We start from the raw sequence: 24859 nt of genomic DNA, 5'->3' as shown, positions 1-24859 counted from the left end.
AGCTAGAACTATTTTCAGAAAACTAGTTATGATATTTTTGTGTGAGGAGGCTCACGAAACTACTAATGCAACACAAAGAATGATGATTTTCCAGTTTACCAGGAAGTCTAAGTTACCCCAGCAAGTTGTAACCTGAATGACATTCCAAGTTTTTATGACACCTCACCATGAAACATGTTCTTGTTCTGACTTAATTCTCTGCTTATCTTTATAGTAAACTCGCATCAACTGATGGAATCTGTAGAGCCTTCTTAACCTCATAAGGTTAGCTTAACTCCTGGAATTCCACAAAGGCTCCATTGTGCATAAACAACTGTTTTACAATGCAATAGTGGCTAACAACAATAAAAAGGGGACCTGGTAACCAGTGTAAGTTGAACATAGAGAGTTAACTTAAAAAATTATAAAAAAGATGAATGTCAAAGAATGCCCGAAGACTGTATACAGTCTCATTTATAGAACCAAAGATGTCATTTCTAGATGAGTGATTTAAAACTGGATTCCAAAAGCTGAACTGCAGAAATATGTTTATACTACAAAGTCTCATGTTAAAATTAAACAAGTTTGTTTTCTTAAAAATTACAGGACTGCTTCATGCCTTTTAACTCATGAAGAGCAACCTCTAAAATCTCTAAGATGTAGTATAGTATTTCCCATGAAATAGTTGGGTCACAAAACTACTTCTTTGAAGGGGGACAGGTGGAGAATGAGGAAGGAATGTGCCTACTACTATCTCCCACAATTACTGTCTCCCACATTCCATGGAAAAAGCTTGGGAAAAAATTCCTACATCATACATAGCCTAGATCATATGTGTATGGTTGTGAATTTTGTTTGGCTATCCCAATTTTCTTGTCTAAAATGGTCTCCTGTAGGCTGCTGCAAAGAAGGTAAGTAAAAAGAATTAATGACAAACTATTTTCTTCCAGCATTAGTATAACAAATTAATTTTGGGAACAAACAGGAAATATTTATAATGAATAAAAATGATTATAAAATTTTTTAATGGCTTTAAGAAGATTCTGCATAGATACTTTTAATACCTCGCTACATTTGGTATGCTAGAAATAAGCATTTAAGCCCTTTATGTATCACAACATAGGTATTTTTGGCTTAAAAATATTTTAACTTTCCATTACAAGGTTTTATTTCTGTATTTTTAATTTATTCTAGGAAGAAGTGAAGTTATCAGTAATCTGTATTATTTTGATTCCTTCTTATTAATAAGGTATTACCAGTAACCAAACTCATGTTTTGAAGAAACACTTGAGAATATTTCAATCTAATTTTTTAGACAGAATAAATCAAAACCATTTTCTTCAGGGTAACATAAAGAAAAAGGTACAAACCTGGGTAGCCTTTTCCAATTGTAATTTAAGATCGGTCAGTTCCATATTTGTATCATGTAGCTGTGCTTTCAGCTTTTCATTTTCAGCTAGAATTTGTTCATAAAGCTACAAAGATTAGGGCAGAACAACAAATTATTTTTCTGTTCTCTTAATATTTTAAGATTTCCCACTGATTACTTTACAGTATTAAAACAAAGAATGTAACACATGAGCCATTAAAGGACACATTCAAAATATTTTAATGCTTTATGGTTGCAAGGCAAAAAATTTTGGTTATGTATATATCTGCCTTGTGCAAACTCATTAACACACTAGTTCCAGTATTTGAAATTTAAGACTTCACTGACAAATCTAACTTTTCTCTTTCCATTAAACAAAATTCAGGTATATGATAAAGAGGGACCACATACTGCAGAGCAACTTTAGCTAGAGCTGAGGAGACACTGTGATCTTCATCTGGGGTCCATGAACTTTTCTGCCTATCATTCTCTCTTGAATTCCTGACCCTGACATGAAACATCAGTTGTACTGATCGTTGTAACTGTACTGCTTTTACTAATATTTGAAGGAAAGTGAAATACTTCTTGAATACTTTCTTAACATTTGAATCTACTACTTCTTTTTCCCCCATCTCTACTACTACTAGTATAGATGGTTAAAATCATCTCTTATCTTGATACTAGAATTATTTTCCTGACGTCCCTCTAATTTGTCCTATATGTAGTAAGTTAAGAGTTAACTTTTTAAAACAATCTCAACTTCATATGCCAACCATTCCATTAACCCTGATGTTAGAAACCCCTGAATAGCTTCCCAGTGTTCTCAGTATAAAGATATCCTTAAAATAGCCTGTAAAGCACTGTATGGTTTAGTCCTGGGCTTTATATCTGAGTGCATCCTCCTACTACCATCCCTTCTGCTCTACTGGCCACACTGAAAATTTAATTACTTCAATGCATCTTGTGCCTTTCACCACCAGGTCTATGTCTTCCTATTTCACTCCATCTAGAACAGGTTTTCTCCCATTTTGCTAGTTAACTAATTGTCCTTTTATGATTTGCTTCTGAAGCTTCATTTCTTTAGGAATTCTATCTTTAGGCCCTGCCACTTTCCTTTGTTATACACTCTTATGAAATAGATTCTTTACTTCAGCTAACTGTTTCAATTTTTAAGTTATGCATTTGTTAATATGACTGTATGATCATGTTGGTCTCTCCCATTACATGGAAAATGTCCGTAACAGCGGGACAGTATCTCCAACTCTACTACTCATGAGGAGAAGCTCACTACTTAGGACAGTTCAGTGTTTAGTTCTTTACTGAAAAAATGACAACCTTATATGTCATGTGAACTGATCCCTACTTTCCTTCTTCTGCTGACTTGGCTTCTAAGAAACCCATTCAAGTAGCCGCCAAGTACTGCGGGGACATGTACACGCATCCCAAGCCTTCTTTCTCCCCAACAAACTTCATCAGGTTTACTCTAAGCTCATAGTATTAGGAATTATGAGAGTCAGAATACTAGACTGTTGAATTTCCAGGACTTACCTCTTTCATTGTTACTTTCATCGTTAAAATATAATAGTACTTACAGTACCACAAGTTTTTTAGTTATGTAGGGAAAAACTGTATGCTCCTAGGAAAAGCTTTGTCCTTTGTTTGGCTGCCTTTTATTGACAAACAGGTGAAGAAAAGTGTGTGTGCATGCTTGTGTGAGTGTGCATGCACACACAACCCCTGCCCACCCTGTGCCCATGCCTCTTTTCAGCTCACAGTATCACAGTATTGTCCTGAGACACTTAAGTGTGATACAAAGTCTCTTCCTTTAAAAAAAAACAAACAGCTATTCATATTCTACCATTTAGTGTCCCAAACTGAAAATTAAAGACACTGATTTCATTATGAGTTTCCAGGAATAATATCCAAACATAAATATACTAACACAAAAGATTATTTTTAATTACACAGTTAAATAATTAAGTAATCCAAGTACCTTTTTAAAGTCAGTGGAGTCATCCTTTTCTAGCCTGCTACTGTAAGGTTTTCTTTCTTCTAAGTAACTGTATGATCCACAGCGACCCAGCAAGGAATCATACCGATCACCAGCTGATGTGGAACTGCTTTCATATCTTTAAAAGATGAGTTAAAGTCAAAATCTTTATTATAGGCTTTTGTAGCTCCCATTAACATGCAACTTAGTATTTTTTAACTTGATATTCCAAAATAGTAGATAACATTCTCTTTCATCTATTATCATCTGTATCTGTGATAATAAGTGGCAAGTTATTTATAATACTATTTATTTATATTTATATAATATTTATATTTATATATAACATGTTTATATATTATATATATTATATGTAAATATAATACTATTTATAATACTATTAATTTCTATTATTTGAGGAAGAAAGTCAATACATCTATATGTAAAAAGTCAGAACTGGTTTCACACGATAAATTATTTCAACAATTTTAAACTGCACACGTTTTCTACATTTTAAAATCTTTGAAATCAGAACATGGCTTATAAACTGATGGTGTAGCATAGTTTAACTGGTAGCACTTTTCCTTTAAGTGGCATGTAATTGTTTAAATATTAGTAACAGCTGAGATTTGAGAAACTCCTCTATCCAAAGTGATAGATAATAGGTCTGCCCTGAACAGAAAGAACATATCTCATTTGCACATGTGAATTTTATTATCTTGTTATGAATTCAGGTTACCTTTTCCTGATAAATGCTATCGCCTCTACATTTCAATTCAATAGAATCATTAATATATAAAAATCTGTTCTTGGTTTTATAAGGTTTTGGTTAACTATTATGAGCAAGAGAAATGGAATGGAGATTAGACTTAAGGTTCTTTAAAAGGTGAATAATTTTGAGCTAGATGACAATTTCTAGTGTCTTCTTTGTTCTTTTATCTAAAGCAGGGATCAGAGAGAAGATGCAGAAATACCTAATCAAATAAATTTCTGGTGAGTTTCATCAGCCTCCACTGTTAATAATGACATAGTTAATACTAACATAATTTAGGAAGCTTAAAATTAAAAAGTTATCATTGTTTTAAGGATTTAAGAAAAAAAATTTTTTTTAGTGACTTACTATGACTACTGAACTAGAAGTAAAGGCTTTGACAAAGAAAGCTGGTAACAGTTATTAGGTCATCTAAACATCTATAGATTTTTATTATTTAAGTAATTCTAACTCACAAAATCTGTAAATACTTAAGCAACACAGAATAAAAATAAGAAAAAAGTCAGTAAAAATGTAAAACATACCTAGAAATGGAATCCGTCTAGAAAAGAAAAAGACAGAGGTATATTAAGTTTTTATACTCTTATTAAAGTAACTTAACTGATGAAGTAAATTTAACATTTATACTATTTTCACACTATTAAACTAACTTATCTATTTATTATATATGTTTTAACTTTAATGTGATTTTTCAGAAGTTCTAGAACAGAGTCACTATATATTTTTCATGCACAATAACCATATAAATACATTTCACTATTTATGATCGTTTACAAATTCCTATAAATGCCACCATACAATATTTTTAATGGGAAGGGAAAAAAAAAGGCTAAGACATATATCTCTTACTTCTACCTACCCAGGAGAAAGTAATATGTTTATTTATATTTAGAAATGTCAAGTTTACTATGTGATATCACAAAGCAACTATTTTTGTTTTTGAGGCAATAACATGAGAGGCAAACAACTGAATACCTAAGGTATTTTATGTACAATACTATACACATAATTACATTTAAAATTTACTTTCTAGAAATCCAGCTATAAATTCTGTCAAAGTTTAGCAATTGGAGACAGGAAATTAGGACATAATTTTCTCAAGCAAATGGTATATTTTATCACTGCTTCATAACTCTTCTTATCCAAATGGTGAAATTATTAGAGTAAAAGATTCTTAGCTCAGGACAAAGGAGGTGTGGTTTTTTTTGGGGGGGTGTGTGTGGGGTGTGGTCATGTTAAGCTCTCTCCCTTTCTGTTAAAGCTCTTGCTTGGGGCACCTGGGTGGCTCAGTGAATTAAGCCTCTGCTTTCAGCTCAGGTCATGATCCCAGGGTCCTGGAGGGGGGTCTGCTTCCCCCTCCCCCTCTGCCTGCTTCTGATCTCTCTCTCTCTGTGTCAAATAAATAAAATCTTAAAAAAAAAAAAAAAAAGCTCTTGCTCAAACTACACTTTTCTATAAGGCAACTATTCAAAAATGGTTCGTTAAATTTCTGAATTAGGTATTTGTATTTTTCCATTACATTTATCTTTGAATGCACTGTAAAATTATTGGGTTCCTTTGGAATTGTTTAAAATCTAATTTGGACTAAAAATGCCTTACTAGTTACTTACTTACTAGTCTATTTAAATTTCCTTTGCAAAACCAATTTTAATTTTGTACTTACTTCCTAGTTTTTGATGTAATGCTTTATTTCATTGATTTGTTCATTAGTTTTATGACAATAACAATTTTGAGTTAAATTTCAGCTTTCAAGAGATTCAAATGCAAATACTGCTAAGAGAATAGACTTTGAAAGTTCTTATCACAGGAGGAAAAATATAACTATGTGTGGGAATGGATATTAACTAGACTTATTGTGGTGATAATTTTCCAATATATACAAATAATGAATCACTACGTTGAACACCTAAAACTAATACAATAATGTATATCAATTATATCTCAATTAAAAAAAAAAACAGAACCAAAAAAACCAAGAGATATTACTCAAATTTAGAAAAATATCCATGTATGAAGTAAAATGTGTACATATCAAATGGAAACATCGCCATTCATCTCACAACTTGCACTCTGGTTCACTGATTTAAATTAAAACAAACAAACAAACAAACAACTCCAAGCAGTCACAGAAATCACTCAAATTCCATTTCCTTGTCTTTAAAAATCATGGTGCTATCATTGTTATTTGTTACATTTTTGAGACTGTAATAAAAACACATGACATAAAAGTTACCATCTAAACTACTTTTAGAAGTACAGCTCAATAGCATTAACATATTCACATTGTTGTGCAACACAGCTCTAGAATATTTTTATCTTGCAAAACAAACTCTATACACATTGAACAACGCCCCATATTCTTCTACCCCCACCCCTAGAAACAATTCTACTTTCTAAGAGTTTGAATAGATACCTCATGTAAGTGGGATCATACATTATGTCTATTTCATGACTAGCTTATTTCATTTAGCATATGTCCTTATTTCATATAGCAATGTTCTTGCTCCCTGTATTTCAAAATTATTTTTTCAAAGTAAAAATATACTTAATTACAGAACCATAAGCTTATCTAAAAGTAGCAAAGCCTAAAAATTTCCTCTATAACTACCCTGCCTCCAACCCTCTAGATAACTACTGTTACCTTTTTTGTATTCATATCCATGTATGAATTTCTGATTTGTACTGTTAAACTAATCTCTGTAAAGGATGAATTTGTTACAGTTCCAAAACCTTATATAAAAATACTGTTTCAATAGTGATCATACCAAATCTGAGCATTACTAGCCTTTGCCAATTTTACTTTTTTATATTAATTGTCATGTCTTCGGTTATTAGTAAGATTAAATGCATTTTCAAGCTTACTGGCCACTTATATTTCTTCTTTTGTAAAATTTTAAGTTCCATGTATTCTGTCTCTCTTTTCCTAGAGTTTTTTCATAGTACAAATACTAAACTTTTAAGTATGATACATGCCAAGATTATTCACTTTTAACTGAGCAAATGTGTCTCACTTTAAAAAAGGTACCATTTCTGTCATATTCTAGTTTTATATGTTTAAATAATTAAATCTGTTAATCTTTCCTTTTTCTTGCCTTGGTGTCATACTTAAATCCTTTTTTTTTTCTTTTAAAGATTTTATTTATTTATTTGACAGAGATCACAAGTAGGCAGAGAGGCAGGCAGAGAGAGAGGGGGAAGCAGGCTCCCTGCTGAGCAGAGAGCCCCATACAGGGCTCTATCCCAGGATACTGAGATCATGACCTGAGCAGATGGCAGAGGCTTAAGCTACTGCACCACCCAGGCACCCCTTAAATTCTTGATTACTAATATCCTTTGCATCGTAAAAGTTTTATTATACAATAACTTAATGAAAGCAAATCACAAGAGCCAAAGCAACAGAAGTCTTATTTTTAGAAATAATGTAACACATAATTCTAATAACAACGAATGTTATGATAAAGTCATGCAATTTTCTGTGATAAAGTTTAATCTTAATTTCTTTTAATTTATATTCTGAAGGTAGACAGCCTGAGTTTCACATGCAATTCTGAATTTGGAGGAACTTTTTGAAATTTACAATTTGCTTATCTTTGAAGCAAAAAAGTACATGACCCAATGCCATTTTTTAATGTGGTTAACTTGGATTCTATAACCTGAATGGAAGTTCTATTATCAAACATACTTCTGAGGTGATGACATTATTTACTTCAGAAAATGCACAGAAGAATTTTGCTAATACTTTTACAAGGAAAAGCAGGGGCTGATGTTACAAGTTTTTTTTTTTTTTTTTTAAGATGTTATTTATTTATTTGATAAGGAGAGACACAGAGAGAGAGGGAACACAAGCAGGCGGAGTAGGAGAGGGAGAAATGGGCTTCCTGCTGAGCAGGGAGCCCAATGTGGGGCTCAATCCCAGGACCAGCTGAAGGCAGATGCTTATCAATTGAGCCACCCAGGCGCCCTGCCCCCCTTTAAAGATTTTATTTATTTATTCATCAGAGAGAGAGAGGGTGAGTGAGCAGGCACACAAGCAGCGGGACCAGAAGAGAGAGAGAGAAGCAGGCTCCTCACTGAGCCATAAGCCCTGTGAGGGACTCAATCCCAACACCCTGGGATCATGACCTGAGCTGGAGACAGATGCTTAACTGACTGAGCCACCCAAGCATCCCCGATACCACAAGCTTTTAAAAGAGAGTGGCATATCTAATGGCCAGAAGCACTTTTCTAGTTTACTGTAAAGACTTGTTAACTTCCATTCTTCCTTTTCCTCACAGTGTACCAGTCAACTGGTTTAAGTGAGATGGTATACAGCCCACATTAGTAGTAAAATGGCTGCACTATCCTAGTTGTGGACCTTGCCTAGTCCAAGCCAATTATTATAAATCCCAGCCCGGTGAGGTATACCTCCTTGAGGATGAAGCTGACATAGAGGGTTGTGTAATACAACTGGAGCATAACAAATTTTTTGTTCAATTTGGTTTCAGTTGGGTTTTCTGTTACTTGTCACTGAATGCTAGCATAAAAACAAGAGCTAAATAATCCCCTATTTAAGATGAACAAACCTATTTAAACTGTTTGGAACTAAGAAAATGTTTCTCCCTAGAAACAATTTTCTACTCAGTCTTAATGTATCTCATGTATAACTTTAACAGGAAAATTTAAACACAGGAAGCAATATGCTTCAAAATCACAACTCGGAAGTCAGAAAACCTTTTCCCTTCTATCCCAGCCTGGTGGGATGTGAGGTCTGTGTAATAAGGCAGTGAGAAGTGCCAACTAGGAATGGTTTACTAACCCATTCCCTCTTGTTTACCTATTATTTTTCCCTTGAAAGATGGGAATTCACAGGATACCACTGGGAAAGGAAGACAACGGTCAGGTTTACAGAATATAATAAACACAAGACAGAGGGGGAACTGCGGGATGCTAACAACTGAGAGGCAAAGGGTTTAAAGGTGATAAAACTTTACCCTGCAAATAATTTACCCTTGGAAGTAATTAATTCTTCATTATCTGTCTGGGTACCAATTATAAAATAAAAGTACCTTTCAGGACCAAATAGGAAACTTTCTTTTCAACTTTGAAGATTAATTTATATATAATAAACTATTCACTTAGGGTATGCAGTTTGATAAGTTTGACAGCTGTATATATCCAGAAAATCACCATTATAATCAAGATCCAGAATATTTCCATTGTCTCTAAAATATTCTTTGTGTCCCTTCCAGTCCATTTACCCCTGACCCCAGAGAAGCACTGTCTAACCCCAGCATGGAGGTACAGTGTGCAGTAACTGTCTTGCATGAATAAATACAAACACAAGCAAATAGCAATCCTTAAAAAATATGAATACTTCTAAACACAAATGCTTTTTACCTGAGTTTCTTTCTTATTGGATCCTTCTTCTGTATCTGATTGTTGCTCTTGTTCATTTTCATCGCTCTAAAATACATTGTCAATTTACTTTAGAAAAGTAAAAATAAATATCAAACACTTGATACTTAAATTTTTTAAGGCTTCTCTAATTTTTTAAAAAAGATTTATTTGAGAGAGAGCATGCAAGCAAGAGGTGGGGGGTATGTGGTGGGGATGGGAGAGGCAGAGAGAAGCTCAAGCAGACTCCCTGCTGAGCTGGAAGCCTGATGTGGGGTTCAATCTCATGACCCTGAGATCAGGTCTCTGTGGAAATCAAGAGTCAGTTGCTTAACCAACTGAGCCACCCAGATGACCCAGGGCTTTTCTAATTTGAAACAACCCTTGAGAAAAATCTACCAAGAAACAAATCAAAAGGAAAACTAATCTTTAAGTGGGAATTTTTCTATCCTATTTTGAAGAAGCCTTATTTTGTCTGCATGACACAATCTAAGCAGGTTAACATGCATGGTGAAAAAAGATCATCTACCTAAAAACATGATTTAGGAAACACATTCACAGTGGGGGTGAAGAAACTGGAGCCTTAGCAGAAGGTATTACATTTTATACTGTAATGATACTGCATATGCTTTAATAGTTAAAATGTACTATTTAGATACTCCACTATAATGGGGCAGCAAAAATAGGAAATTCATTATATTAAGAAAAGTTGGGATTCCATAAGCTTGTCAAGATTTATGCAGAAGTCCTATTATATTTAGGTAGTTTATCAACATCTGGAAATTTCTTGGGAGTTTACAGCACACTAAATAGAAATCAGGCAAAATCAGTGGTGCTGTTGTTAGTTTTATTAATATAAATGTTAATATAAAAATATGAATTCCATGTCATGAAATGATTGTTTTTAAAAACTGCAGTTTCATGGGAAAACATAGAAACTGGAAATTTAAAAAGTGGGGAGGTTCACAGGCCCTAAAAATAGTAATAAAAAAAAAGGGGGGGGAGCCTACTAATACAAGAGATTAAAAAGCTGCCTAACTACAAAATACCCTTTCTTTGACAGAGCTCTTGGTTCTTTTTGTATATATTTGAAGCTGATACAGCTTCAAATGTGGCTAAGATGGGGAAAGAAGACCTGTCCTCTGATGGCTAATTAGAACACAATTTGATGCAGGCTCAAATTATAAAGATCAGTACTGCCAATTTGAATCCCAGGATTTACAATGCCAAGTTAAGGGTATTCCAGAAAGTGAAGTTCTGAAGGGAGAGCTGGTCTGAATAAAACTGGGGAAAAATACTGTTTAACAAACACAGCTTTGACTATGAATTTCCTAATACAACGACTTATTAAAAAGATAATTTTAAGTAATAAGAGTAACTACGTTAGGGTGCTAATTAAGACTGTAAGGTTTTGTTTCTGTTACTAAAATGGTAATGAGCAGTCAATTAAAATAAACCAGATATCATACACTTCTTGATGAATAAAGATACCTTGCCAAAAGAATTTTTGAACCACAATGGGATCAGTTCTCTACCTGGTAGTTACCAGTTGGTAAAATGGCAGTTACCAATTTATAGGAAATATAAAAAACCACATTAATGTGTTAAACAATATTTCTGGGATATGATAACCCAAGTTCATTCAAAAATAACTGTAAGGAAAAAAATGAGATGGAAGGAGAAACTGATTAAAAGAGGCATTAAAGATGTACTATTCATAATGCATAACCCCTACTATATTCCAATCAAACCAGCAAAGTATAAAACTACAACAAACCACTTATGGCATAGATAAGTCGAAAGGATATGAAAACTGGATATTAAATATTAAGGATTTACAGTTAACTTACTTAACAATGTGATCACAGTATTGTGATCATTTGCTGTATGGTATACATACTGTATTACTTTTATTAAAAATATTAATTCTGGTAATTTTTAAAAAGAAATCCTTTCCTCTTAAAAGTACATATTAAAATTTGAATGAACATATTAAAATGAAATGATATTCTATAGATTTTCTTTAAATAATATGGGATTGGGGAAGTGTAGGGATATCTGGGGTGGGGTCATTATACGTCTCTGTTACTTTTGTACATTTGAATTTTCTATATTAAAAATTAAAAGAAAAACGGAAAAAAACAAACCCAAGAGGCTGGAAAAACCCAAACAGATTATGTTTGTCCTTCCATAGTAATATGTTCTATTGAAACAGCATAAATTTCGTGTTAACTGTGCTACACTATAGTTTTTCTTTCTCCTGTGTATGAATAGCAATGTTAGGCATATATACAATCAGGGATAAGGAAAAAAAATAAAATTTTGTATGAGTGTTACAATTTGATAAGCCAAAGCACTACTTCAAGCAAACATCACTTGAGATGTAACTAATTGTTATGTATATTATATAATCATATTCATGAAAATGGAATGTAAAGCATCTTAAGGAGTTCTAGGTACTTGGTGAGGTAAGAGGATCCTGAGCTTACCTCCCTCCATGGACACACTGAGGCAACAGCTACATATAATGTAAAAACTCACTCTGAAAACAAGCTGAAAATTAGCAGAACAGATCTTCCATTGCTAAAAAAACATACAGAAGCCCCATGGAGAAGGGCAGGCGGGGCAGAGAAGCAGTTGAGTACCAAAGCTCTCATATGGCAACCCACAAATGAGAGGATTATCATAGGTACAAGAACTCCTCCTCGAGGAGCAAGGCGCATCATGCCTCACCCTGGGCAACCCCTACTCTGGGGACCTGCATGGGGAAGATGAATCCCTCTAACACCTGGCTTTGAAAATAAGAAGGGATTAACTCCAGTAACTTTGAAAATGAATGGGGCTTAACTCTGAAAGAGTCAGAAGACTACAGGAAACGGGATATTCCACTTTCAAAGAGCCACAGTACTATGTCATTTGGATAGAGACCCTGTGCTGAAGCAGCAGTGTGAAAAGCACCTGGGTTATACATGAAGATTTTCACTTACTAATTTGAGGGCATGTGCTTGAGGGTCTGGGATCTGCAGGGGCTCTCTCTAGGGAAGAAGGTACTAGTTAGCACCATTACCAACCCCCTTCTGCCTAGTTGGCCAGACACAAGGGCCAGTTCTGACACCCTCTATCTACCTTGCTAGCACTGCTTACCCCACCCCAGCTTTCCCCGTGGATGCTCCCTGCTCAATCCACTCACACTGGCAGGACCCCCTTCAAAGTGGCTCCTGCTCTGCAACACCTGATGGGCAACCTTGGTCAAAACTTGTGTCCCCAGAAAATGATTATTGCCCCATCACACCTAGCGGGCAGCCCTGGGGTGGGGGTCCTGGAACACTTTCAAAACTACTCCTGTCCTGGGGACGGGGAGAGCCCGTCCCACCCACCAGCCTACCCACGGCAGCTACAGTCAGGCTTCTCAGTCAGCTGCACTGGGGACCAGCACTGCCCAGCAGTGCAACTGTAGCAGGCACAGCTGATCACTGTAGCCAGCTGGGTTTAGGGCCAGCCCACCCACTAGTGCCCCCAGATCAAGGCCTAGTTACAAGAGGAAGGTACACACAGCTTACACAGGGGATCCCATCCCCCATGCTGGAGCACCTGGTTCTGTTAATAGGGTGGGGGGAAGGGTTGTGTTACAGGGCACCACAAAACCACAAGGCCACTACTTTCAAAACCAGGAGACATGGCTGACCCACATGATACAGAGAAACAAACACAAAACGAGGAAACAGACAACTATGTTCCAAATGAAAGAATAAGACAAAAACTCTGAAAAAGAACAAAACAAAATGGAAATAACCAATATACCTGGTATAGGTTCTAAGTCATGGTCATAAAGATGTTCACCAGACTCGAGAGAAGAATGGATGAACTAAGGGTGTATTTCAACAAAGAAAAAGAAAATATAAAAAAGAACCAATCAGAGCCGAAGAATACAGTAACAGAAATGAAAAATATATACTAGAGTCAGCAGCAGATTACAGAATACAAAAGAATGAATCTACAATCTGGAAGACAGGGTAGTAGAAAGCATCCAAGCTGAACAAGAGAAAAAAAGAACTAAAAAATGAGGATAGGTTAAGGGAATTTATGACAATACCAAGGATATTAACATTAACATTATAGACGTCTTAGAAGAAGAGAGAAAGAGGCAGAAAACTTATTTTAAGAAATAATAACTGAAAACTTGCCTAACCTGGGAAAGGGAACAGATACCCAGATCCAGGAAGTACACAGATCACCAAACAATAGGAATCCAAGAGGTCCACACCAAGATATTTATTAATCAAAACATAAAAAATTAAAGATAAAGAGAATCTTAAAACCAACTACTTATGTACAAGGGAAACCCTATAAAGCTGTTAGGTTATTTTTCAACAGAAACTTTGCAGGCCAGAAGGGAATGGCATGACATAAGACTGTCATGGAAAAAACCTACAACCTTCTGAAAAAAAACCTACAACCAAGATTACCTAGAAAGGTTATCATTAAGAAGTGAAGAAGGATAAAGAGTTTCCCAGACAAAAAGTTAAAGGACTTCATCACCACTAAACCAGCCTTATAAGAAATGTTAAAGAGACTTCCGTAAGTGGAAAAGGCAAGGTCAGAGCTAGAAATAAGAAAATTATAAAAGGAAAAAATTTCACTGGCTAGTATATGAAGCTTAAAAAACAACAACAACAAAAAAACCAAAATCAATTATACCTACAGAAATTAAAGGATACACAAAATAAAAGTAGTGAAATATGTCACATACATAAAATGTAGAGGAGGGAGTAAAAATGAAGTATTTTTAGAATGTGTTCGAACTTAAGCGATGACTATTAAGAAAGACCGCTGTATACATAGGATGTTATATACAAACCTCATGGTAACCACACACCAAAACCTAAAATGGACACACGAAAAATAAAAAGAAAGGAATCCAAGCATACTACTAAAGTCATCAAATGACAAGGGAAGAAAGAGAAGAAAGGAACAGAGAAGAACTACGACAACAGCCAGAAAACAATGAACAAAACTGAAGTACATACCTATCAGTAATTCCTGTAAATGTAAATAAATGCTCCAATCAAAGGATACAGGATGACTACATGGCTAAAAAAAAGAAGACCCAACCATACGCTGCCCACGAGAAATTATTTCAGATCTAAAGACACATACAGACTAAAAGTAAAGGGATGGAAAAAAAAATTCGAATGGAAGAAAAAAAAAGGTTGGGTAGCAATACTTGTATTAGACAAAACAGACTTTAAAACAAAGACTAAAAAGAGACAAAGAGGGCATTACATAATGTTAAGGAGATCAACCCAACAAGAGAATATAAGAATTTAAATATCAATATACCCAACATAGGAGCACCTAAAAATAAAAAGCAAGTATTAACAAACATAAAGGACAAAACTGAAATCATACAATAATAGTAGAGAACTTTTAATACCTTAACTTACATCAATGGAGAGATTATCCAGATTGAAAAATCAATAAGAAAACAGTGACTTTGAAAGTCACATTAGACCAGATAGACTTAACAGGTATGTATAGAACACTCTATCTAAAAACAAAATACATTCTTTTCAAGTGCGCATGGGACATTCTCAAGGACAGATCATGTTAGGCCACAGAATAAACCTCAAAATATTTAAGACTGAAATCATATCAAGTATCTTTTCTGACCAAAATGGTATATGAAACTAAAAATCAATTAGAAGAAAACTAGAAAAAACATGAACATGTGGCGGTAAACAACATGCTACTAAATAAACAATGGGTCAACGAAGAAATCAAAGAGGAAATAAAAAAAATACCTGGACATAAATGAAAAGGGAAACAATGGCTCAAAATCTTTGGGATGCAACAAAAAATGCTTCTAAAAGGAAAGTTTACAATGATACAGGCCTATCTCAAGAAACAAGAAAAATCTCAAGCAATCTAACCTTAAACCTCAAGGAATTAGAAAAATAGCAAAGCCCAAAGTTAGCAGAAAAAAGGAAGTAATAAAGATCAGAGCAGAAATAAATGGAATATAGACTAAAAAACAAAAAAACAAAAGAAAGATGAAACTAAGAGCTGGTTCTTGAAAAGGTAAACAAAACTGACAAAACTTTATAGCCAGCTTCCTCAAGAAAAAAAGAGAACTGAAATAAATAAAAAATGAAAGAGAAGTTACAATGGACACCATAGGAGTACAAAGAATTAGAAGAATCTATTAAAAACAATGACATGCCAATGAACTAGAAGAAATGGATAAATTTCTAGAAACATATAATCTTCTAAGTTTAAATCAGGGAGAAATAAAAAATCTGAACAGACCGATCACCAGTTAATGAAATTGAATCAGTACTTAAAAAATGCCCAGCAGAGAGTGAAGTCCAGAATCAGATGGCTTTACAGATGAGTTCTACCAAACATTTAAAGAAGTTAATACCTATCTTTCTCAAACTTTTCCAAAAAACAACAACAACAAAAAACAACAAAAAAACAAACCCAAAAAAAACAACAAACAGAAGAGGAAGGAATGCTTCCAAATTAATTCTGTAAGGCCAGTATTACCCTGACACCAAAATCAGACAGACACAAAAAAAGAAAATTACAGATCAATATCACTGATCAACATACATGCAAAATCCTCACAAATATTAACAAAACAAATACAACAATACATTAAAAGGATTATTTACCAGGATCCCATGGGACTAATCTCATGGATCTAAAGGTACAATGTCTATAAATCAATCAATACGATGTAACACATTAACAAAATGAAGGATAAAAATATGATTGTCTCAATAAAGAAAAAGTATTTGACAAAATTCAATATCCTTTCATGATAAAAATTTTCAACAAAGTGGATTTAAAGGAAACATACCTCAATATAAAGAATGCCATAGATGATGAACCTATAGTTAACATACCCCACTGAGAAAAGCTGAAAGCTTTTTCTCTGAGATCAGAAAAAGGACAAGGATACTCACTCTTAACACTTTCATTCAACATAGTACTGGAAGTCCCACCCAATGTAATCAGACAAGAAAAAGAAATAAAAGTAATCCAAACTGGTAAGGAATAAGTAAAACTGTCACTATTTACAATTGACATATATAGGGAAAACCCTAAAGATTCCACTGAAAACTATTAGAATAAATGAATTCAGTAAGTTGCAGGATACAAAATCAATACACAAAAATATATGTTGCATTTCTACATATTAATAACAAACTGAAAGAGAAATAGAAAAAAAAAATCCCATTTACAACTGCATCAAAAAGAATAAAATACCTAGGAATAAATTTAACCCAAGAGGTGACAAGACTGTACTCTGAAATGATAAGATATTGGGGTCAAAGAAACTGAAGATGATACAAATAAATAAAAAGATAAACAATGCTCATGGACTAGAAAAATACTGTCAAAATGTCCACACTAAAGGTAATCTACAAATTCATGTAATCCCTATCAAAAAGCAATAGTATTTTTCACAGAATAAGAACAAATAATCCTAAAATTAATATGGAACCACAAATGACCCTGAAAAGCCAAGGCAATCTTGAGAAAGAATCTTAACAAATCCAGAGGTATCACAATCCAAGATTTCAAAGTATACTACACAAAGTGATAGTAATCAAAATACTATGGTACTGTCACAAAGAGACACAGATCAAGAGAGCAGAAAAGACAGCCTTAAAATAACCCCATGCTTATATGGTTAATCTTCGACAAAGCAAAAGAATATATATAAGGAAAGATGTTCTCTTCAAAAAATGGTGCTCGAAAACCAGACAGCTACATGAAAAAGAATGAAACTGGACCATTTTAATACCATTCACAAAAATAAACTCAAAATGGATTAAAGACTAAAAGAAACACAGGCAGTAAATTCTTGGCTATCAGGCTTAAGCAGTATATTTTTGGATCTGTCCCCTCAAGCAAGGGAAAGGAACAGCAAAAATAAACAACTGGGACTTATCAAACTAAAAAGATTTTGTACAATGAAGGAAACCATCATTAGAATGAAAAGTCTAACCCACTGAATGAGAGAAGATACTTGAAAATAATATTATCTGGTAAGGAGTTAATATTAAAAAAATATAAAAACCTCACACAACTCAACACCACCACCATCACCACCAACAAAAAAGCAGATTAAAAAATAGAGAATTTAAAAAGACATTTTTCCAAAAAAGACACAGATGGTTAACCAAATATAGGGAAAGGTGCTCGACATCACTAATCATTAGGAAAATGCAAAAAAAAACCCGATCCCACAACGAGACATTATCTTGCACCTGTCAGAATGGTTAGCATCAAAAAGATAAATAACAAGTGTTGGCGTGAATATGGAGAAAAAGGAACCTTTGTGTACTGTTGGTGGGAATGCAAATTGGTGCAGCCACTGTGGAAAACAATATGGAGCTTCCTCAAAAAATTAAAAAGAAATATCATATTATCCAGTAATTCCTGTACTGGGTAATTAACCCGAAGGAAACTAAAACACTAATCCTTAAAGACAGATTTTTCCCCATGTTCACTGCAGCATTATTTACAATAGCCAAGACAAAGAAGCAACCAAAGTATCCATCAAGAGATTAAATAAAGAAGATGTGAAAATATATACAACGGAGTATTACTCAGCCATAAAAATGTGAAATCTTGCCTTTCACAACATGGATAGACCTAGAGAGTATTATGCTAACAGAAATAAGTCAAACAGAGAAAAACAAATACCACATGACTTTACTTTTATGTGGACTCTAAAAGTGCAAAAAATTAACAAACAAACAGAAATAGAATCATAAATACAGAGAACGAACTGATTGCTTCAAGAGGGGATGGCGAGATAGGTTAAAAAGATGAAGGGGATTAGTTTAAACTTCCATTTATAAATTAAGTCAAGGTGATGAAAAGTACAGCATAGGGAATATAGTCACTAATACTGTCATAACTGTATAATGAGAGAGATACTTATTGTAGTGGGCATTTTGTATGTAATTGCTGAATCACTATGTTGCATACTTGAAACTAATATACAATAATAGTATAAACATGTATAAAAAATAGTATAAACAAATAGTATAAACACCTTTCTTTCAAAGAATGTTTAAAGTAAAGCCTGTTTATCCACTATACAGTTACATATATTTCCTGAGCTGTACCTATTAGCTATTATTTTTATTCCATAATTGGGACAGAACTCTTGATTTTCAGTAATACCAAAAATCTAAGTACTCATTAACTATCCTTATAAAGAAGAACCTTTCTGATTTAATAACTTGACTCAAAACACATAATGATGACTTAAAGAATATGTAATCTGAGGTATATAAAAAATTATTAGTATGTACTTCTGGAAAGATTAAGTATACTATCAAGTAGTTATATGTTAACAGGTTCTCACATCTTGTGTCCAAAATGAAACTCCTGTAGATCTCCTTTTCTCTCTCGGTCTCCGTCGTTCTCGGATTGATTTAGGTTGTGATTTATCTTCTCCTTCTTTTTCCTCTTCTTTCTTTTCTCCTTCTGTTAAAGATTATAGTGAACCACATGGTAGCAATATATCTTGACAGTATTTTGTAAGAAAAATATAATAACAATTCAAAGTCAACCTCCTTCATGAAGCCTTCTGAAATTCTCCAATCAGAATTATTTTTTTGTCCCTCTCAGTGCTCCTATGGTTTAAATTTGGTTTAAACATGTCTTTGTATCTCCCACTGGATCGGTTCTTGATCAAGAGAAGACTTTTAGGGGCGCCTGGGTGGCTCAGTGGGTTAAACCTCTGCCTTCGGCTCAGGTCATGATCCCAGGGTCCTGGACTGAGCCTCACATCGGGATCTCTGCTCAGCTTCCCCACCCTCTCTCTCTAACTGCTTCTCTGCCTACTTGTGATCTCGGTTTTTCAAATAAATAAACTCTTTAAAAAAAAAAAAAAAGAAGAATTTTAATGATTTCATTTTCCTATTGCCTATTATAAAACTTCTGCCAAAAGACACACTTAATAACATAATATATGCTGGACAGAAAATAATTGAATCCCTTGAAGAGAACAGGGCTTGAGTTATTAAGGTCTGAATGGGAGATAGTTAGAGTTAACACTTCAAGGAAACCAGTTCTTTTAAAAAAATAAATAAATAAAAATAAAAGAAAGAAAAGGAAAAAAAAAGATTTATTTATTTATTTATTTGACACACAGGGGGCGGGGCAGGCAGAGGGGGAGGGGGAAGCAGGTTCCCCTGCTGGGCAGAGAGCCTGACGCAGGCCTCCATCCCAGGACCCTGAAATCATGACCTGAGACGAAGACAGAGGCTTAACCCACTGAGCCACCCAGGCACCCCAAGGAAACCAGTTCTTAATGATGGAAGAACAAGCAGGCATCCACCAAGTTTATCAGTTTCTGTTTCTACTATTCCCAGTCCTCATTCAGTAGTAGAATAAATACAGTATTTGTTCAATTTCTATTAGATATATTTAAGAACAAACCCTTTTTTTCTGGAAAAAATATTTATATTAAAAACAAATCAACATAAAAAAATATAGTCTCAAAATTTGTTTCCTTCCTAGGACAGTTAAAATAGCTTTAGACTTATACACCAAAAAGATATTAGGGCCTTTAAATCTGTTTTAAAAACCAGACATCTATGGGGAACAAAGTAACGTTAAAAATTATTTTTTAGGGGCGCCTGAGTGGCTCAGTGGGTTAAGCCTCTGCCTTCAGCTCAGGTCATGATCTCAGGGCCCTGGGATCGAGCCCCGCATTGGGCTCTCTGATAGGGCAGGGAGCCTGCCTCCTCCCTCTCTCTCTGCCTGCTGCTCTGTCTACTTGTGATCTCTCTGTCAAATGAATAAATACATTTTTTTTTTTAATTATTTTTTAAGGGGCGCCTGGGTGGCTCAGTGGGTTAAAGCCTCTGCCTTCGGCTCAGATCATGATCTCAGGTTCCTGGGATCGAGCTCCGCATTGGGCTCTCTGCTCAGCAGGGAGCCTGCTTCTTCCTCTCTCTCTGCCTGCCCCTCTGCCCACCTGTGATCTGTCAAATAAATAAATAAAATCTTAAAAAAATATATAAAAGTCTCCTTGTGTCATTAGCAAGGAGTCATAGCAAAAGAAATTCCAAAATTATAGTATTAAGAGGGTTTTTCAGAGTTGTTTTTGGAATTGGTTTATAGCAACAATCTCAAACTCCCAACACCTACAGTGGCCATCCTGATAATATAAATGAATAAAATGGGTCAGAAGGGCACTATTCCAAGTAGTGCAGGGCTGATAACTATTTGGCTCTAGCCAGTTGTTGATATGTGAGAATTTTTAGACCTCCTGTTGCTAAATCTTCCAGTTATTCAGTAGAAGATGATAATCTAAACTTTTATTGGCTCAAACTTTCTACAAACATTATGTGAGCCTCACACTCTGTGGCTTAAAGAACTGAAGGGGTGCCTCGGGGGGGCTCAGTCAGTTAAGCTTCCGATTCTTGGTTTTGACTCAGGTCATGATCTCAGAGTTGTGGGAATGAGCCCTGCAACAGGCTCTGTGCTCAGCTGAGATTCTGCTGCTTGAGATTCTCTCTTTCCCCCTCTCTCTGCTTCTCCCACAACTTACATATGCATGCACGCACTCTCTCTTTCTCAAATAAATAAGAAATCTTAAAAAGAACTGAAATATTTCTGACCAAAAAAAGTCAGCTGAAAATTAAGAAAAACTTAATTTTCTCAAGTTTATCCTATAGGATTGATATTGTCATGACTAATCATATGAGATTTTCTTTTAAAATATAAAATGCCTGCAATTAGAATTGACTGTATGTAGTGCCCACCTCTGACTTAAAGTAGGAATTATTAAAATTTAAATAGTAAGTTTACATGAAATGTTAATAGTGATCATCAATATGCTAGCACACAGCTGAAAAAGAAATCTATTTCTCAAGAATAAGCATAAAAACAGTTTCATTTTAGCAAGGATATTACTTGTGTAGGTGATTTTAGTTTAAAACAATTTCAAACACAAAGAATTTAAGAACTATGATTCATTCAATAAGCAAGAAATAACTTAAGGCACTATTAACTGCTGCTAGAAACAATCTCCTAACAGTTCTTCTATATTGACCTTTTTCTATGTTGTTGGACATAAAAATTTTTGTGAAGTCTTGAATTATAAAGACAATATGTATCAATGCCAGGCTACATAATTTTCTATTTTTATTTTCTACTCGTCTCATTCTCATCTGTCATTTTCTTTCTGGAAGAATGGCAGAGTGATTCCCAGTTTGGAATGCTGTTTTATTTTCTATCGAACTATAAAATAAAACAACAACAACAACAACAAACGATTCAAAGGATTATTTATAGGAAATAAAGTGTTTCCAAGATTTGGTCTTCTTACCTCTTTCATTTTCTTTTGTTAGTCCTCTGGAGTAAGCAGAAGTTATACCTACAAGACTATTTGGCCTGTTTAGTTGACTTGAAGCATAAAGTGAACTGCTTATGGTAGAAACTGAAGAGGATGGAGTGGTTGAACTTGCAGTCGATACTGGTCTGTAACGTTGGTAAGTCTGTGCAATATTAAAATTAATACCCATTTAAAATAGTAAACAGCTGAAAACACATAAACACTTAAATTCATTTTAAAGGAAAAATAATGTTCTAATCATCTCAAAATAATTCAGATTTCTAGTTAAAATCCTTTTTAGTATTTTGTATATGGTCTATTGGTACATAAATCTTTTATATTTTGAGAGTCACAAGAACTATTTATACCATTTGACCTAGCTGTATTACTGGTTTACTATTACCTCATCATATGTTCTAGAGTACTTCTGTTTATATTCATCTTCTCTTGATGTTTCCGATTCCTTCTTTTCTTCTTGTTTCTCTTTATCCTGTTTTTCTTTTTCCTCTTTTTCTTTTTCTTCATTTTCTTGTTCTCTGGTTCGGGTAGAACGACTTCTTCCTATTGTTTTTTCAGCTTCCTGAAGATCAGTCAACGTTACTCCCTGTATGCAAAAAGGGTAAATTTAATAATGAGAGGCATTATAGCTTGTCTCAAAGGAATATCTTATAAGCAGAATTTAATATGAATGTATTAAAAGTCAAATACACATGTCTGGAATTGGTTTGGAAACCAAAACAGAATTTCTACTTGGCAAGTCACATTCATCCTATTAAGACTCATCATGAGCAACCACAAAAATAGTTTTCAGGAAAGATATAAAATGTAAAAAATAGTCTCTATATTCAAGAAATTAACAAAAACAAAGGAGAGATGACAGAAAAATCATACACATTTCTAAGAAGTTCAGAGAAAGAAGGAAAAACTGATAAATACATTGTTTATATGCTGACTTTATATCTATTTATGTTTTTATGTATACATTTGCAGAGAATATTTTGGTAAAGAAATAATATTTGAAGGATAAGCCTTGAAGAACAGGTTAGATTTCAGTAAGTAAAGGTACAAAGACAGGAAAAACATATTAAGATCTTAGCAAACAGTTCAGCTTGAAATGTGAGTAAGAGTAAGGATCAAGGAGTTAAATCTGGATTTGGAGATCCTCAACTGTAGGGAAAGGACAGACATAGGATAAAAGCATAGAATGGCAAGGAAGTTAAGGAGATGATAACTAGATTGGGTGACATTTTCCTCATACTTGCACATTAGTTGTTTGAAACATCTAACATAATAGACCTATTCCCCACAACTCCAAACATGCATAGAATTAATAATTATCAGACTTAAATATTAACACTTATTGAATACTCTGTGCCAGATACCATCTTAGTAACAAAAGACAAATAAATATTCAAAGACACACAAAGGCATATGCTAATTGGATTAAATATAATATTAACAATGTGGCTATATACAAAAGAACAGCGCAGGATTACTAAAGCAATCTTTATTTTTAAGATTTACTCACATTATATACTGACATTGGTATTTCCTTTTTTTTTTTTAAAGTTTTTAAAAATTTATTTAAATAATATCTCTAACCAACATGGGCTCGAACTCACAGCTCCAGATCCTCTGAATGAGCCAGCTAGGCGCCCCAATGATATCAATACTTTCACAGAGAAGAGAAAAAGAGAAAGATAATTTATTTTGTAGTTTTATATATCATATACATTAAATATACCTGTGTTGATCTTCTAGACTGTCTTGCTTGTCTAGATCTTGCTTTTCTTTGGGATTCGGACTCTTCATCTCTAACAGGAGTGAGGTATGATCTACAGTGATAAGTAAAAATTGTTAGTTGGAGATATAATATCTGTGGATATAATTATATAGGAATGTGTGAATGAATACAAAGTTAAGCATTTTAATGGGTTTTAAAAAGTCTTCAAAAATGGTTATATTCACCCTGAAAATTCAACAATATAATCTGATAAATTTTTAGATTGGAAATCTAAAATCATGTTAACTTATATTTTTCAGGTTCTTCCTAACTATAGTTTTTTGGTTTTTTTTGTTTTTTAAAGCCATGGGACATCAGTCCTCTTAGCCCCTCTTTTGAGTCCCTGCAATACCATGCTAGATGATATGTGAAGATATTTGGCTAAACTCTAGACTGTCAATGTCTTTTTATGGTAGAATGGTTAGGAATGAAGGCGACATTCAACATATGGAACGACTAGTGAGCAAGCAACACTCCCTGAATTCCTGCCATTGTGCATTTATTAATGTTTTTGGCAGATATCATTACTTTTGTTCACACTTTGAGTTCTCTAAAACGTCAAGTGCTTTTATACAAAAACTGCTTTAAAATCAGCATCTTATTCCTGGTTACTGATTTTCTGATATAAAGAGGAGTTAATACTTAGTTAGCTTCACTACACTTCATCTTACACATCTAAGCCTATGTTCCGTCCTGTCACAGAATATGCACCATTTCAAAAAGCTTGCAATCTATGTCGAGATTAATATTTCATTAATTAAAAGGTTGAATTAGCAAAGATAAGACAGAGCCCTGCAACACAACAAAAAAACTTCCCTCCAATGATCAACATTAGTTGGGAAGTTCACTCATTAATATTTTCTGTAGTTATATTACCATCTAAATCACATTTCTCAGAGAATGCTTAGAAGTAGAGTATTTCGGGGCACGTGGGTGGCTCAGTGGGTTAAAGCCTCTGCCTCCGGCTCAGGTCGTGATCCCAGGGTCCTGGAATCAAGCCCCACTTTGGGCTCTCTGCTCAGCAGGGAGCCTGCTTTTGCCTGCCTCTCTGCCTACTTGTGATTCTCTCTTTCTGTCAAATAAATAAATAAAATCTTTTAAAAAAAAGAGTACTTCTATTTTCTATGTTGTTTATTAAATTTATCTAGTTTATACCATCCTGCCCCTCCCCTCTAAATGTTACTTTTTAAAAAGGCTTTTTAGCTTTAGTATGCTTTCCAATT

General features: G+C 34.2%; 1 protein-coding gene across 10 annotated transcripts in view; it reads right to left on the bottom strand.

Moving 5' to 3' along the window:
- Positions 1-24859, bottom strand: part of PPP1R12A (protein phosphatase 1 regulatory subunit 12A) — a 143991-nt gene that overhangs the window by 10493 nt on the left and 108639 nt on the right. For 7 of the 10 annotated variants that reach the window (XM_032854695.1, XM_032854701.1, XM_032854704.1 and 4 more), the window contains 9 exons: positions 23598-23688; positions 22257-22457; positions 21848-22016; positions 18872-18993; positions 12471-12518; positions 9487-9552; positions 4635-4651; positions 3342-3477; positions 1350-1454 (listed from right to left, as the gene is read on the bottom strand). In XM_032854695.1, coding sequence (XP_032710586.1) covers positions 1350-1454; positions 3342-3477; positions 4635-4651; positions 9487-9552; positions 12471-12518; positions 18872-18993; positions 21848-22016; positions 22257-22457; positions 23598-23688 — 955 coding nt within the window. The remainder of the gene's footprint in view (positions 1-1349; positions 1455-3341; positions 3478-4634; positions 4652-9486; positions 9553-12470; positions 12519-18871; positions 18994-21847; positions 22017-22256; positions 22458-23597; positions 23689-24859) is intronic. The other 3 variants (XM_032854698.1, XM_032854703.1, XM_032854696.1) reach the window with 1 other exon arrangement.

This window comes from Lontra canadensis, unplaced genomic scaffold (genome assembly GCF_010015895.1).
Source record: "Lontra canadensis isolate GAN:19392208 unplaced genomic scaffold, GSC_riverotter_1.0 scaffold9, whole genome shotgun sequence".
Lineage (NCBI taxonomy): Eukaryota > Metazoa > Chordata > Mammalia > Carnivora > Mustelidae > Lontra > Lontra canadensis.
This window is presented reverse-complemented; position numbering and strand designations above follow the sequence as displayed.